Below are 13310 nucleotides of genomic sequence, written 5' to 3'. Positions count from 1 at the left end.
TATTATCATATCTAGTCCTATCTCGAGATTCAAGTCATTTGAAACAATAAAATATTTTCATCATGTTTTCATCATTATCATATCTAGTCCTATCTCGAGATTCATCCTTGTCAGTGTCAAATCAAACATATAGCTTGTTTCTAATTAATTTCCTTTCCTAATTGTGTTAACACTTGCAGGATTGATATCTCTAGATTTGGTTGCCTATTGACATTAGTAAGAGGATTCTCTGTTGATTTCAAAATGGGTTAGACACTTTGGTAAATTCCCCTATTTAAGCAGTGCCCAAACATCTCTAGGTCCATGACACTGCAGTTGCATTTGCCACAGGCCTGAGATCTGAATAAGGCATGAAAGCCTTGCTTTCAGCACTGGCAGCATTTTCTAGGAATGAGCTTGGGCTACCTTGCCTGTGCTGTATTAGTCACCACAGCAACCACAAGTGCTAAGGAATAAATGCTGGCAGACTAGGGCCAGACAAACACCATCAGGTCTAGTCCTGACTTGTCATGTTATCTCAGATTTCTTCCTTATCTGAGCACAAGCTATCTGCATTTAGGTTAGGCCACTGGGGTTTGGATCAAGATACTGCCTGCCTGTACACTGTGCATAATCTCTCTTTAATGCTATTCCTTACTAGCACAGTTCAATGCTGTCAACTTCAGAAAGAGAAAAAAGATTTGTGTTGCAACACCTTTGCCACTATTGGCAAATACATGAAATTTAAGTTCATTCTTTTTGCCTTGCAAGGCTGAAATGATAGAATATTAATGAAAATTAAACTACTAAAAATTATTTAAGTGTCTTCATTATACTGAAGACACATATCTGAACACCAGTGGAATAATGTTCCAGTTTTACCCTCTGTTGAATTGAAATAGGGATGGTGGAGATACTGAGTCGGTAAGTCTTGGAGCCATGCTTTTGGATTTGTCAACAGCAAAAATATTGAATTTCTAGTCTACAGTTTTTGTGTCATGTTAGCAGGATTTAAAGTGCAGGCACCAGAAAGATACAAAAACACCTGCAGATGCAGTCTTCACTAGTGATGAGGACAGCAGGAAGTCTCCCAGTTCTGTTAGATTCAAAGTATGGCATACACTGCTTGCTTGCTGAGCCAAATTATAGGTTAGTGTACTCCCTTTTAGTCTCCAAATATCCCCAAGCAGCAGTGTGAGAGCAGAAGGTGGCCCTGGTAAAATATTATACTCTCCTTCTTCCCAAGTGCAAGAGAGAAAGGTACAGTGTGGGGAGTTTCAAGACTTTTAGCTTATGCACATTTTTCCAAACATTTCAGCATCTAGAAGCTGTTTGGTTTATGAAAGCTTTTTCTGTAAATTCATTGGTAAAGGATTTACCTTCATGGGTGCATTTTAAATTGCTAAGGATCTTGGCAGTGTGCAATGGCTAGAATATAACAGTGATGCAATGACCATATTCTCAAAAATGGTAAATAATATTTTGTAAAATCTTCCATGTCATATCTCATGGAAAAAATATTATTTGAGGCAATAGTGCATTTAAATATTAATGCAGAAAATATAAAGTTGTGCTTTGTGGTTTTATCTCTCTATAGGAAGAATGTTTAGCCACAGATGATATGCTTGTGGATTTCTTTAATGAATTTTTGAGTCTTCCGGTAAGTACCTTACAGAAATCCCTTGCAAAATACAAGAAAAGCCTTACTAAGATTAACTTAATCCATCTTGGAAAATTTGATGTTTTGCCATATATCTGTATTTTAATGGTAGCAACTCTTAGTACGCGGTGTTATTATCAGTAAGAATAGCCCAGTTATCTGGACTTCTGGGGACAGATGTTCTCTTGCTAATTTACAGAATCACAGAGGGTCATGTTGGAAGGGGCCACAGTGCATCACCTGTGCTCCAGGTGGTCCAACCTCCCTGCTCAAGCAGGGTCCTCCTAGAGCACATGGCACAGCATTGTATCCATATGGTTCTTGAATATCTCCAGTGAGGGGGACCCCACCACCTCTCTGGGCATCCTGTTCCAGTGCTCAGTCACCCACACAGTAAAGAAGTTCTTCCTTGTGTTCTGGTGTAATTTCCTGTGCATCAATTTCTGTTTGTTGCCTCTTGTCCTATTGCTCGGCACTACTGAGCAGAGCCTGGTATCATCCTCCCTTCATCATCTTCCCTTCAGATACTGATAGACATTGATAAGTGCTCCTGTTATTTGTCTCTTCTCGAGGCTGAACATGCCCAGCTCCCTCAGCCTTTCCTCATAAGAGAGTTGCTCCAGTCCCTTAATCACTTTCGTAGCCCTCCACTGGACTGCCAAAGGAGCTCCATGTCTCCCATGTACTGGAGAGCCCTTGACCTGCTGGCAGTCCTCTTCCTAACGTACACCAGGCCTTCTTGGCCACAGGCTCATGGACAGCTTGTTGTCCACCAAGATTCCTAGGTTATTTATGTATTTAAACTTACATAATTAATAATTTATGTATTTAAATCACAGTGCACTAAAATAATATGAATAGGAGATGAAAAAGGCACATAAATACTTTCTTAAAAGGTGTCCACTTCTATTACAGTGTTACAACATGATGACATAACAAGTGTTTGTCCTTTTACAGTTTTCTGGCAATGTACTCAGTGATTAATTAACATTTTAGCTCAAGAAACAACTCTTTCTCTTTATGGGTTGGAAGGTTTCAAAGTTGGCACTTCCCTCCTCTTCCTCTCCCGTCTGCAGCCAGAAGGATGCAGCCTTACACTGTATTCTGTGCTGGTCCAGTTACAGTTAGACCGTCATACCCAGTACCTTGCATTTAACCAGTTCTCCTCTATTTTGCTCCTTTTCCCTATCAACTAGCCTGGCTCCCCACACTCTATTGAGAGTCACATGTACAGTCCTGCTCCCTCAATGTGGCAGCCTCATCCAACTACTTCTTAGTAGTCTTGGCCCTGACACCTTACACTCAAATCCCTTGCCAGGTGGCACAGGCCTGTCTACAGGGTCACTTGTGGCTCCCACCTGATGTGCCACAGAGTTGTCCCACAGCCTGTTCCCTTCCTAGGGCACTGCAGTCCAACAGGCTACACTACAAGAACATATATCCATTCCATAGCTTGCTTGGTAGGAACCACTGCCAGCATTAGGAGGGAGCAGAATATTTCTTCATGCTCCTTGGACCTTAAAGGAGCTACAAAGTGGCTTGGTGAGGTCACTAATGAAATAAGTTCAGTTGTGATTCATAACTAAATGATTTGGCTTACTTAATTGAACCAGACATAGCTGTCTCTCTAAGCCACATCATAGATTTGTGTAAATGTACACAGCATGGAAATTGCACTACTAAGGATGGTAGAATGGGCTCCTCATTCCAATTTTTAATCCTAAAATAGAATCTGGAGGTGTAAACTCTATGTCAGAGTGTGAGTTTTGTGCACAGCATCAATACTGACTTCTTTCAGGGGCTCAGTCTTTACGTGCTTTCACCACACTGCAAGATTCTGAAGAGTATACAAAGCTAGAGAGACACAGATGGAACAAATCGTGTGGTAAATGGCTGGTTTTTTTTTTCTTTCCCCAACACCTCAACTCCCCCAACTCCTGTCCCACAGCTGCCTTAGGATATCTGCCTAAATCCAAGGCTAAGTATTTAGGTTTTAAACCCAGACCTTCTTCCATGTGCCAGATTGTTCTTAGCGCAGGAATACCATCCTCCATGCCTTTGCTGCTTATTTGGAAACAGAGCTTCAAGTTTTCCCCAAATTGCAGAGGATGGAGTGGGTAAGAAGTTCAGCCTTTTTAGTCTCTTGATCTCCTTGGACATACACAAATTTCAGGACGTCTGTTAGAGGCCAAAATTCTCCTTGGCCTCAGAGGGCTCCTCAGCCCACAGTGCTGGCGCAGCTCAGCAGCTCTGAACTGCAGCAGTTGTCCAGGCACTCCTGACGGCTCTGGAAGCCCACAGAAAAGAGTTCACAGTCACTCCTGAGTAAACACTGTTTTATGCTGGTAATCTTGGTAGGTTTCTAAGATGACGCATGGTCTCTCTTCCACATATTTACATATCTTCATGAAAACAGATGCTCTATTAGCTATTTTTAACTGTAATGTTCTCATAATTGGTTTTATTTTCTCTTTGATCTTTTGCTAAGGATTTATCCTCTTCAGGATTAAGTTCTATTAATGCCTTGAGTTCTGTGGTTTGAATACCTTACATTCCAGATTACCTTCTCCTTCTCACAAGGGTTCTACTGAAACAGTGCATTGAAATTTCCATTGCTTTATTCTTGTTGTGCTTACACACTGTTGCCTGGGAACAGCATTACCCAGGTGTGCTAGTAGTTAGGCAACAAGTTAAACTGAAAATATTGTGAGACTTGATACAAGAAATGAGGGGGAGCATATGCTCATTTTAAGGGACCACTTCTGCATTGATTTATAATGCACCATTAGCATATGGAAAATTGTATCACTGGGGACTTGCTGTAACAGCAGCAGGTTTTTCATGTGGTAGTTTGTTGGGTTTTTTTTGTTTTTTTTTTTTTTGCTTTGATTTACAGTGTATTCCTTAAGTGATTCTCTTGCTATAATGACATTCAATGTAATCTGACATAAATCTAGGTACTCCAAAGAGCTATATACTGTAATAAAGTGTAATTTACAGAAAGTATTTCTGAAATACATAATACAAAAAACCTCAGGAGGGCAGTTGTTGCCAGTAGTACAGTGATTTCACAGTAGCAGAAACCAATTACATGACACACAAACGAGTTACACCTTCCTTAGTAACTAATGTAAAATGAAAGATTTAAGAGGAACATTGGCCAGGACACATTTTCATTTCTAGGAGTTCAGGCTAGAATTTGAATCTCTGATTCACGTACTAAAACCATCTAAGGATATGTTTAGTTAGGAATGAAAATTCAGGAGTCAGAAATTGCTATCCAGCTCAGTGTTGAAGGCAAATGCAGTAATGTCAACTTGTTTCTCTTGCACTCTACAAGCTGCTTGCTACTCATTCCATCCCAAGTCCATGCTGGGTTTTACCTGTCATTTTCCAGTTACCAGTGATCCTGAGGAAAGCACACTTCTTCTTTTTGCAACCTCAAGGAGTTGCACTGGAGGCAAAAGTGGTACCTTCTGCCTCAATTGATGCACATCCACGAGATGACAATTCGGTGGCGAGTCCCTGGTTGTTGGTTTCTCTTGCAGCAGAAATCTTCTAAGTGACCATAATTTTATCAACTTTAGATTTGAAGAATATTTCTTTTGAACATTGTTCTCACTGTAAAAGCTCTCCTCCAGTTAGCCTGGGATCCAGCATTTGATGCAGGTGATGATTCTGAAAACAATTAAAACCCAAGTAACAAAGCTTAGGCCAGTCAGCCTTTCTGAAGACCGAATAATGCTGAGAACCTAGTGCTGTCACAAATAAAATCATGCATGATCTGAGTCACAGATTACAGAAAGGGCAGAAAACAAAAAAACAACCCACTCTGCTGCGCTCTGCAGGCCCTTCACTGCTTTGAAGATGACTTTGAATAATTCCATGCAACAAATCATTGATTCAAGCATCAGTGCATGCTCATTAGTTTCCTCTTGTCTTTTCCAGGTGTGAGGAGGGAGGCTGCATATAACCTCCCTTAATATAACCTCCCTTAAAAAGGCTTTGACAGAAATAAGGCCCTGCTTGCATGTTATGTTGAGACTTTCCCAGCACTAAAACTTGCATCATGTCTTTGACATTGAAGGAAGCAAACAAAGCATTCCTGACTACATTCCTTTTTATAAGTGTGTTTACTCTGAATGTTCTTCTTTCTTAATTAGATCATGCTATGTGATTATGGCTTTTGTCTTACTCATCAACAGAAGGGAAATCCTGGACTCATTAAAGTCAGTGGGAGATTTTTCATTGGCCATGTGTAGTGTGAATTTTTCCAGATACTTCATAGAGCTGCTCAAATTCTTTTCTGGTGTGGACTCTCACTGACATTTATTTATGATATATATATACCCTTCTTAAGGAAGTTTTGGCAATGCTCCTGGATGAGATCTCTATTCACTCCCACCCTTAACCTAAGAAGCAGCCAAGCTGTGGTCATTCTGTTTCTCTTGGGATCAAGCTACATTATTTGGGTCTGGGATGTGAGCGTATTTACACATTTACTAATTGTATCCGAAGTTGAGTGTATCTGAAAACTGTTAAGACAGAGAACAGTGAGATTTATATGTCTGATATCCTGGCAACATGGTGATGGATGCTGTTTTGGTTTCTGTTATGGGAGGACTGAGAGAAATTTGTCTTCCCTTCAGTTAAGTGTATAACTTCAGGTTTCAGAATTATTCTGTTTATTCAGAAGTATTCTGTTTATTTTTCAGCTGAAAACCATATTCAATGTGCATTTGACAGCTAAGAAATTTCTTTGCTGTCAAAAAAGTACATGCAATTGTTTATTTATTTAATAGTATTGCTACCACAGTCTGCAAACAGCTTTTTTGTTATTTGCTCAGAGATTTTTTTCTGAAGCTGAGATTACTACACTGAGTTACACTGGTCATACTGGCTTTGGGAGGAGAATTTCCTGCGAGTGAAACAGTTTGCAAAATCTGTGGACTTCTTATTTGTTGGTATTCTCAAGTCCTTGATCTTATTTGTTGTGCTACATTGACAATGTATGAACCCCAAGCTTCAAGGCTCCTGCCAAACCTGATTTATTTTTTCTTAACACCTTGAGGTATAGTTTCTGTGGAGATTTCCCTTTCTATCTTCAAAGCATCAAAAAAATGGCTCAAACTAAATAGAATGGTACAGTTAGTCTTTGGTTAGTGTATTTTACTTGTCTGTAAAAGGCCAAAATCACTTGCCAAATGTGGGGTAAGAAAGATATTTCTTAGTATATTAGATTGGCATGGATAATTTCTCCCTTTCCTTTAATGTACACTATCATCCACTCCTTATCATAGGTGTCTTCACTGAAGAGATCCCTCATTATTGCATTGATGGAATATTGGTGGTGCCATAAATCTCTCTCATTGTCCTGAGAAGTGTTACAAGATTTTACAGTGCTTGACTTCCACTGGAAAGTTTTTAAGTTTGCTAGAGGGTACTGAACAGTTTCTTGGTGCATTTTTTTTTGTGGTTTGTAATGTGTGAAAGTGGTTAGATTGAGTGTTTTGCCCCAAATTTCTGCAGATACTGAAAGGAAAATGGATTGACTGATCCTCTCTCCTGTGTGGTAATTGGGAAAATGTTTCCTACAAGAAATCAGGTTCTGGGGGCGGTTTTTTGTGTGTTCCCATTTTATTTTTCTCATAACATTGTCACTTTTATTTTTGTGGTGGTGATAGGTTAAGAAGATTAGGAATTATCTCTTCTTTTATTATGCTTATGAAAACATTCTGATTTATCATTCTAGATTTTTTGAGTAAACAACTTCTCCAGAAGGATTTAAATTATTCTAAAATGCTTTTGTGTGATAGTTTGAGAGATAGAGAGATGCTCTTTTGGGAATTTGGGATTTGTACAGAATCACAGATTACTGTCTGGAAGACACTTTGAGGAGGTCTGTAGTATGGTTTCCTTCTCAGAGCAAGGTCAATGTTTTAGTACTGACTCCAGGTTGCTTGGCACTTTCTGCAGTTGGTCTTGAAAACCTCTAGCTGATTCCACTCTGGACACCTATTCCAGTGCTAATCATCCCAAAATCACCTATTTCTTATAATCCGGTTGAGACCTCTATTGTTTCAGTGTATGACAAGTGGTCTGTTGTCCTCCCACCACACACCTCCATAAAAAGCCTGGCTTTATCTGTTCAGCATTCTCCTTGTAAATACACTAAAGCTGCTGCTAGTCCTCCTAGAGCTTCTCCCTCAGGGGTGAGAGCTCCAGCCTCTGATTCTCTCGTGGTCTTCTAATGGACTTGATCAAATATGTGAATATCCTTCTTGTACAGGGGTCCCAAAACTGGAGCAGTATTCCAGATGCATCCTTGCTAGTGTCAAGTCTACTGGCTACTCTCTGACTGATAGAAGAATGGATGCCTTTTGATGTCCCTGGGTATAAATAACTACATCCAAACCCCCAAAGTCTGGTCTAGAACCTCCTTTTTCAGTCAAGTATTTAGTGTATGAAGTCTAAATCTTCCATCCCAACAGTGCATGTTCTTTTTGTTCTATTAGTATATTTGCCTTATAAATGATTGGTAGCCAGACCCCAAAACAGCAATACACTTTACATTTTAAAAATTGTCTAGCATCCATTTCACTACATTAAAATTGCCATAGTTTTCTGTTCAGCTAAATAGAATATGTATTGAAAAACCCTAGATCCAGAGCAAATTATAAATTATTAAATAAAAGTACATATATGTGCTAAACTAATACTATATTTGCTTAGCTTTCAGTTTGAAAAATAAGAAACTAAAACAATCTCATCATGTCTAGTCACAAAGCCCTTTATTATGAAATTTGCATATTGTTTGCTTTTTTCCCACAAGTGAGAGCATTTCAAATCCTAAGAGACTAAAATATTTTGTTTCTTAGTGTACTTTCTTCTGTTTCTTTATTTAAAACATGAAGGAATATATAAGGAAGAAAACATTTAAAGGCTATTAAGTTTGCACAGTTAGTCACTTAAAAGCCGGTAGCAGCACAAATTAGGTTTGAAAGTAAGTGAAGTGTGCACGTAGCAAACTGGGAGGAGGTATGCACGTAGGGAAATCTACTACACATGAAAGGTTTGTTAGATGCTGCTCAGTACATCTGGGAAAAAAAGCACTAAAACCTGCTGAGTGCCCTGGAGAAAATTAATGCCAAAAGAGGCAGAAGGTGTCAGAGAACAAAAACCAATCCATGATTTCAGCTGAAGTTAGGTAACTGAACAGACTCATGCAATTCACAGCATGGCCCTGAGCAGTGACGGCCTGATGTCATAGGCACTAATCGTACTCTTAAAGCTCTCACATGCTGTGTGCTTTGCCAGGCTGGGCCTCTACAGTGAGACATTATGGGATAGGTAGGGAATGCTGAAAAAACATATTGCAGCCACATGGTTCAATTCTGGGTAATGCTCTACAGACACTGATCAACAAGGGGGCTTCAAACAGAAGCAACAAAATAGATGACACTAACATCATTACTTTGGGCTTACACAGGTGCAAAGAAGAATCAAATTGTTCTGTAGTATATTTCTATGTTATATGTAGCATGTATTTAACATATCTAGAATGTATATGAGTTATGTCTGTGTGCATATATGTGATATATGAAAAAATTCAAGGAAATTAAAAATACAGTACTTGAACAAATAAAATATTCTTATTAAATGCAGGAGAACGACAACTGTGCAAACACCAGGTGGGATCCTGTCTGGAACAAAGCCAAAATAAGTTTTGGCACTGGGTTCAGGTGTGAGCATAGTTTCCTGAGTACCTAAATACAACATGCCTTGTCGTCCAGCTGAGTGCAGAGATGCTTATATACTCTATATAATATAGAGTATGTAATGCACATAAGTTCTATATAATCTCCTATTCATAACTGTCATGGGTATCCTCTATGACTTCTGTAAAATCCATCCATATTTTTCCTCTTCATTTCAAGTAAGAGAATTTGAAAGATAGTCTTTTAGGGGAATACCTGATACCGGAGCTTAAGAGATGAAAGATGGTTCTGTTTCATTGTGTACATGTGTGGTGGGGTTTTGTGAGTTGACAAAAGTCACATTTGCATGGCCAAAATTGGAGTTTGGTCCATCTCATCTATTATACAGTATTTGACTGAACTAGTGCTGTATAATAAAATTGGCTACAGGACATGGGTTTTGGTAGTTGTTTGACCTACAAGTAACAGTATGGTGACAAAGCTTTCCTACATATGAAAATCTTCAGATTCATCCTCCTCAAATGCATCTCACATTTAAAAGGTGAGTTTCATTGCTAATATTTTCATGCCTTGATTGTTGATCATAACAAAAGGGAGAATAATACTGTAGATCTGATCCTGTAGGTCAGTACTTCCTTGTAGGGCAGTTACTAAAGTCACAGTTAATTATATATTCTAGGCTTCAATGTACTGAATCAATTATTTAAATGTGAAAAAGAATGGTCTGTGATCTAGAATGAATTCAATTCTTGACAATTAAACATTGCTGATATAAAAAAGTAGGAATGTTTTGGAAAGCTATACAGCTAAAACAAGAATGCAGAAAAATTACTATTTCATGCCCCAAGAGAAAGAAGCCTCATAATGCAATTTTCTTTTCTGTAGGATGCCTCTATATGATAAAAAGTAATTTGTTAAATGACAGTTGCCTTATTACAGTACCATAAACTTTCCTAACTTCTTTTGTAGACTTTTTCCCAGCCAGTGAAGTTTAACTCTGCTGTTGGGGCTTTTGAAGTAGTTAATTATGCCCCACAATGCCTGGAAAGCCAGCCGAAAAAAAATCTACATGATCAAAAACCTCCAAGCTCCATTTATGATGTTCTAAGAAAGGAAAATAATGATGGGCAGCTCTCCAAAATGCAGAGTGCTTCTTCAACCTTCAGTATTGATCCAAATTACAACACTATGGTAAGCATCTTATAGACCCTGAGTTTATATTTAGATCTTACTGTAGAGATACTGGCAATCGTTATTGTTGTGTTTGGCTTGGTAGCTTGGGAAAAATGTTAATTTATGTTAGGAAAACATAATGATGGGCCAAATTATGCCCTGTAATGCACATGTGTCTAGCAGACAAGTGAATGGAATTACAGATGCACATCCTGTAGCATAGAATTTTGAAGATTCTGTAGGGCAGGGTTCAGCTGTGTGGTCTGAATACTTTTTAATATTAAAAGAAAAAATATTATGACAACAGTTACTTTACTAGTGATCCCTGGAATGTGCAAATTGACTGAAACTAATGCAGCTCAGTCTTTCCTTATTAATTAATTTCCTTGTGTGGCTATGAGCTCATCTGTGGTCTGGCAACACATAAGTCTCTCTTCCATTAATTCCTAAAGGATTTACATGGTTAGCATCAATTGAAATGGCCAGAAAAAATAATCTTTAGCAAGAAGAGAGCTAAATTAATGGTAAGATGGGTTGGAATTTAGGAAAGAAAATCTGGTTTCAGGCTTGCTTAGTTTTGGTATTCTCACCTGCCTACTTCAAGGGCCATCTTCAGCACCAAATTCGGCAGGTTAAAATCAGCAGTTGAAGCATCTTATGCATCTGGGAGAATACAAGTTGGTGTAATTGGATGTGAGATTTTACCTTTAAACAACAGGTTTCAAGGACAAAAAAAGTATTTCACTGGGATGCTTGGTTTATTCCTTTCTTTCTTATTTTGCATGGATGTGAATGACATGTCTTCATTTCCTTTTATTCAAGGCCAGTATAAGGTCTTGCTCCATTTTTTTCAGTGGCTGCTCAAAATTACGTCATAGCTGGAAAGCTGAGAGCAAAGCAGGGAGTTGTAACAGACCACTGCTTTTCCCAGTATAAGATTAATGATTTTCAGAAAAGAAAACAGTGTTGAGAGAGGTCAAAAGACAATGATGCTTAACAAAATGATACTAATGTGATACTGCAATTATCTGCATTTAAACTGGATAAATGATACAAAAGGACAAGGCTCACAGACATCCCTACCATGTTAAATAATATTTTTCACAAATACTTTGCTTGAGAGCACAAAAGCAGAAGAGCTCTTCTTGATTTCTTATTTGCTCTCATTATTAAACTGAGGAAATGCTGTGTGTTTGTGCAACTGTGGCTTACATTGCTCTCTGGGCTAACCTCCCACCACTGTGGATGGCCTTTCTTGAGCAATTTAAAGCCACTTCACTATTACTTTCTTCTTTCATGTGGTTTGGAGAAACAGAGCTTCAGTATTACTTAAGATTCCATTTCTTTCCCTGGGATATTTTCCATAGAAGGGAAGCATTATAGCCTTTTGAGGAGTAGTATGCCTCAGTACCCTTTCTTCTCCTTTTGGGGTGAAAGGGTGATATTTCTTCTTATTTTTGATTCCTTCTTTTCTTGATGGGTAACATAGATGCCTCATCCAGTTCAGCTTGGCATCTCAAGTCTGAGCTGGAACAAAATGGCCTGTGGAACAGCTTGCTCCAAATGGTTACTGCAACTACACAGGGTGAAAGAAGTTAGCTCCATTCATTGCACTACAGTGACTGCACCAGGAGAAGCCACTCCAGATCAACTCTGTCAAGTAGTTCTGTTCAAATCAAGTAGGATTTGATCTTTCAGTTGTCAGGTGATGCTGTCTGCTTTGCTTTGGCTGCCTTCACACGAACTAAAGAGATTGGCAAGTTGCTTTGAATGTTACACTGATTACAAAAAGTCACCTTGAGTGGTCATCACTGTCAGGTTACTTATGAAAAGGAGTTATTACTGAAAAATCCTAGTAGGCCTTTCAGGCTATGGCCTGAATTTAAACACATCTTGACTAAGAAATACACACAGTGGTATTTTTCTCCATATTTCACTTCCCTCTCAGATTGTTACAGATTTACAGAGAAGCAAAAGTTTTCTTCATGTGTGTTTGCACATTTGCAAATCATTGATATGGAAGTAAGTATCCTCTCATCCATAATAAATATCAATGGTGTGAAATACATTGAGAAAAAAATCTGTGGACTTGTGTAGAATCAATCACAACTATGGAAAGAAACTGGCTGGCATCCCACATAGCCTACTTCAGAGAAACCCCAGTTCAGCAAAGCACTTAAGTATGTTTTTAACTTTAATCAAGGGAAGTTAAACACATGCTTAAACTTAAACATGTGCTAAAAGCTTTGCTGGATTGGGTCCTAGCAAGGTCTAAGGCTGATTGGGTAAGGAAACTAACCAAGGTAACAAACTCCATCAGATTAAATGTAACATCTTTCTCTTGGGATGGAGAAAGAATAGAAATTTTTCCTTCTGATATGATATATAATTTTGTGTACCAGCCATGTACAGACATGAGCATGTTATGAATCATTCAGATAAAAAACTGGGCTGTAAGTCAGTAAATGCATAAATATTAAATGCCAAAATAAAGAAACTATCTTCTGTATTTCAAAAAAACTTGTCAATTGCCAAGAAGAAGCATACACTGTGTGGTTGGGAGTAATTAGTCTCCATCTCCACACATTACATTGTATGAGCCACTGCCAACATAAGCTTTCCATATTTTGAAATATTTTCTTCTCCCTAAATGAAACCACCCACTTTCTGAGTAATTCAGATTTTTTTAATCCCCTACAGATACGCATGAGGCAGAAATAACCCTTGCCCTGAATGGAATATTAGCTCATGGAAAGAAAATTCAAACTGTGATCTACATA

The 13310-nt window shown here is 38.5% G+C and overlaps 1 protein-coding gene across 1 annotated transcript in view; it reads left to right on the top strand.

Annotated features, from left to right (window-relative positions):
- The window catches only part of RGS22 (regulator of G protein signaling 22), a 58352-nt gene that overhangs the window by 1779 nt on the left and 43263 nt on the right, over positions 1-13310 (top strand). Inside the window, 2 exon segments of the mRNA XM_041412547.1 lie at positions 1577-1639; positions 10327-10548. Of these exon segments, the coding sequence (XP_041268481.1) occupies positions 1577-1639; positions 10327-10548 (285 nt within the window).

Source organism: Onychostruthus taczanowskii, unplaced genomic scaffold (genome assembly GCF_017590055.1).
Source record: "Onychostruthus taczanowskii isolate IOZ18803 unplaced genomic scaffold, ASM1759005v1 scaffold4, whole genome shotgun sequence".
Lineage (NCBI taxonomy): Eukaryota > Metazoa > Chordata > Aves > Passeriformes > Passeridae > Onychostruthus > Onychostruthus taczanowskii.
The sequence above is the reverse complement of the archived record's forward strand: the minus strand, read 5'-3'. Positions and strand labels throughout refer to the sequence as shown.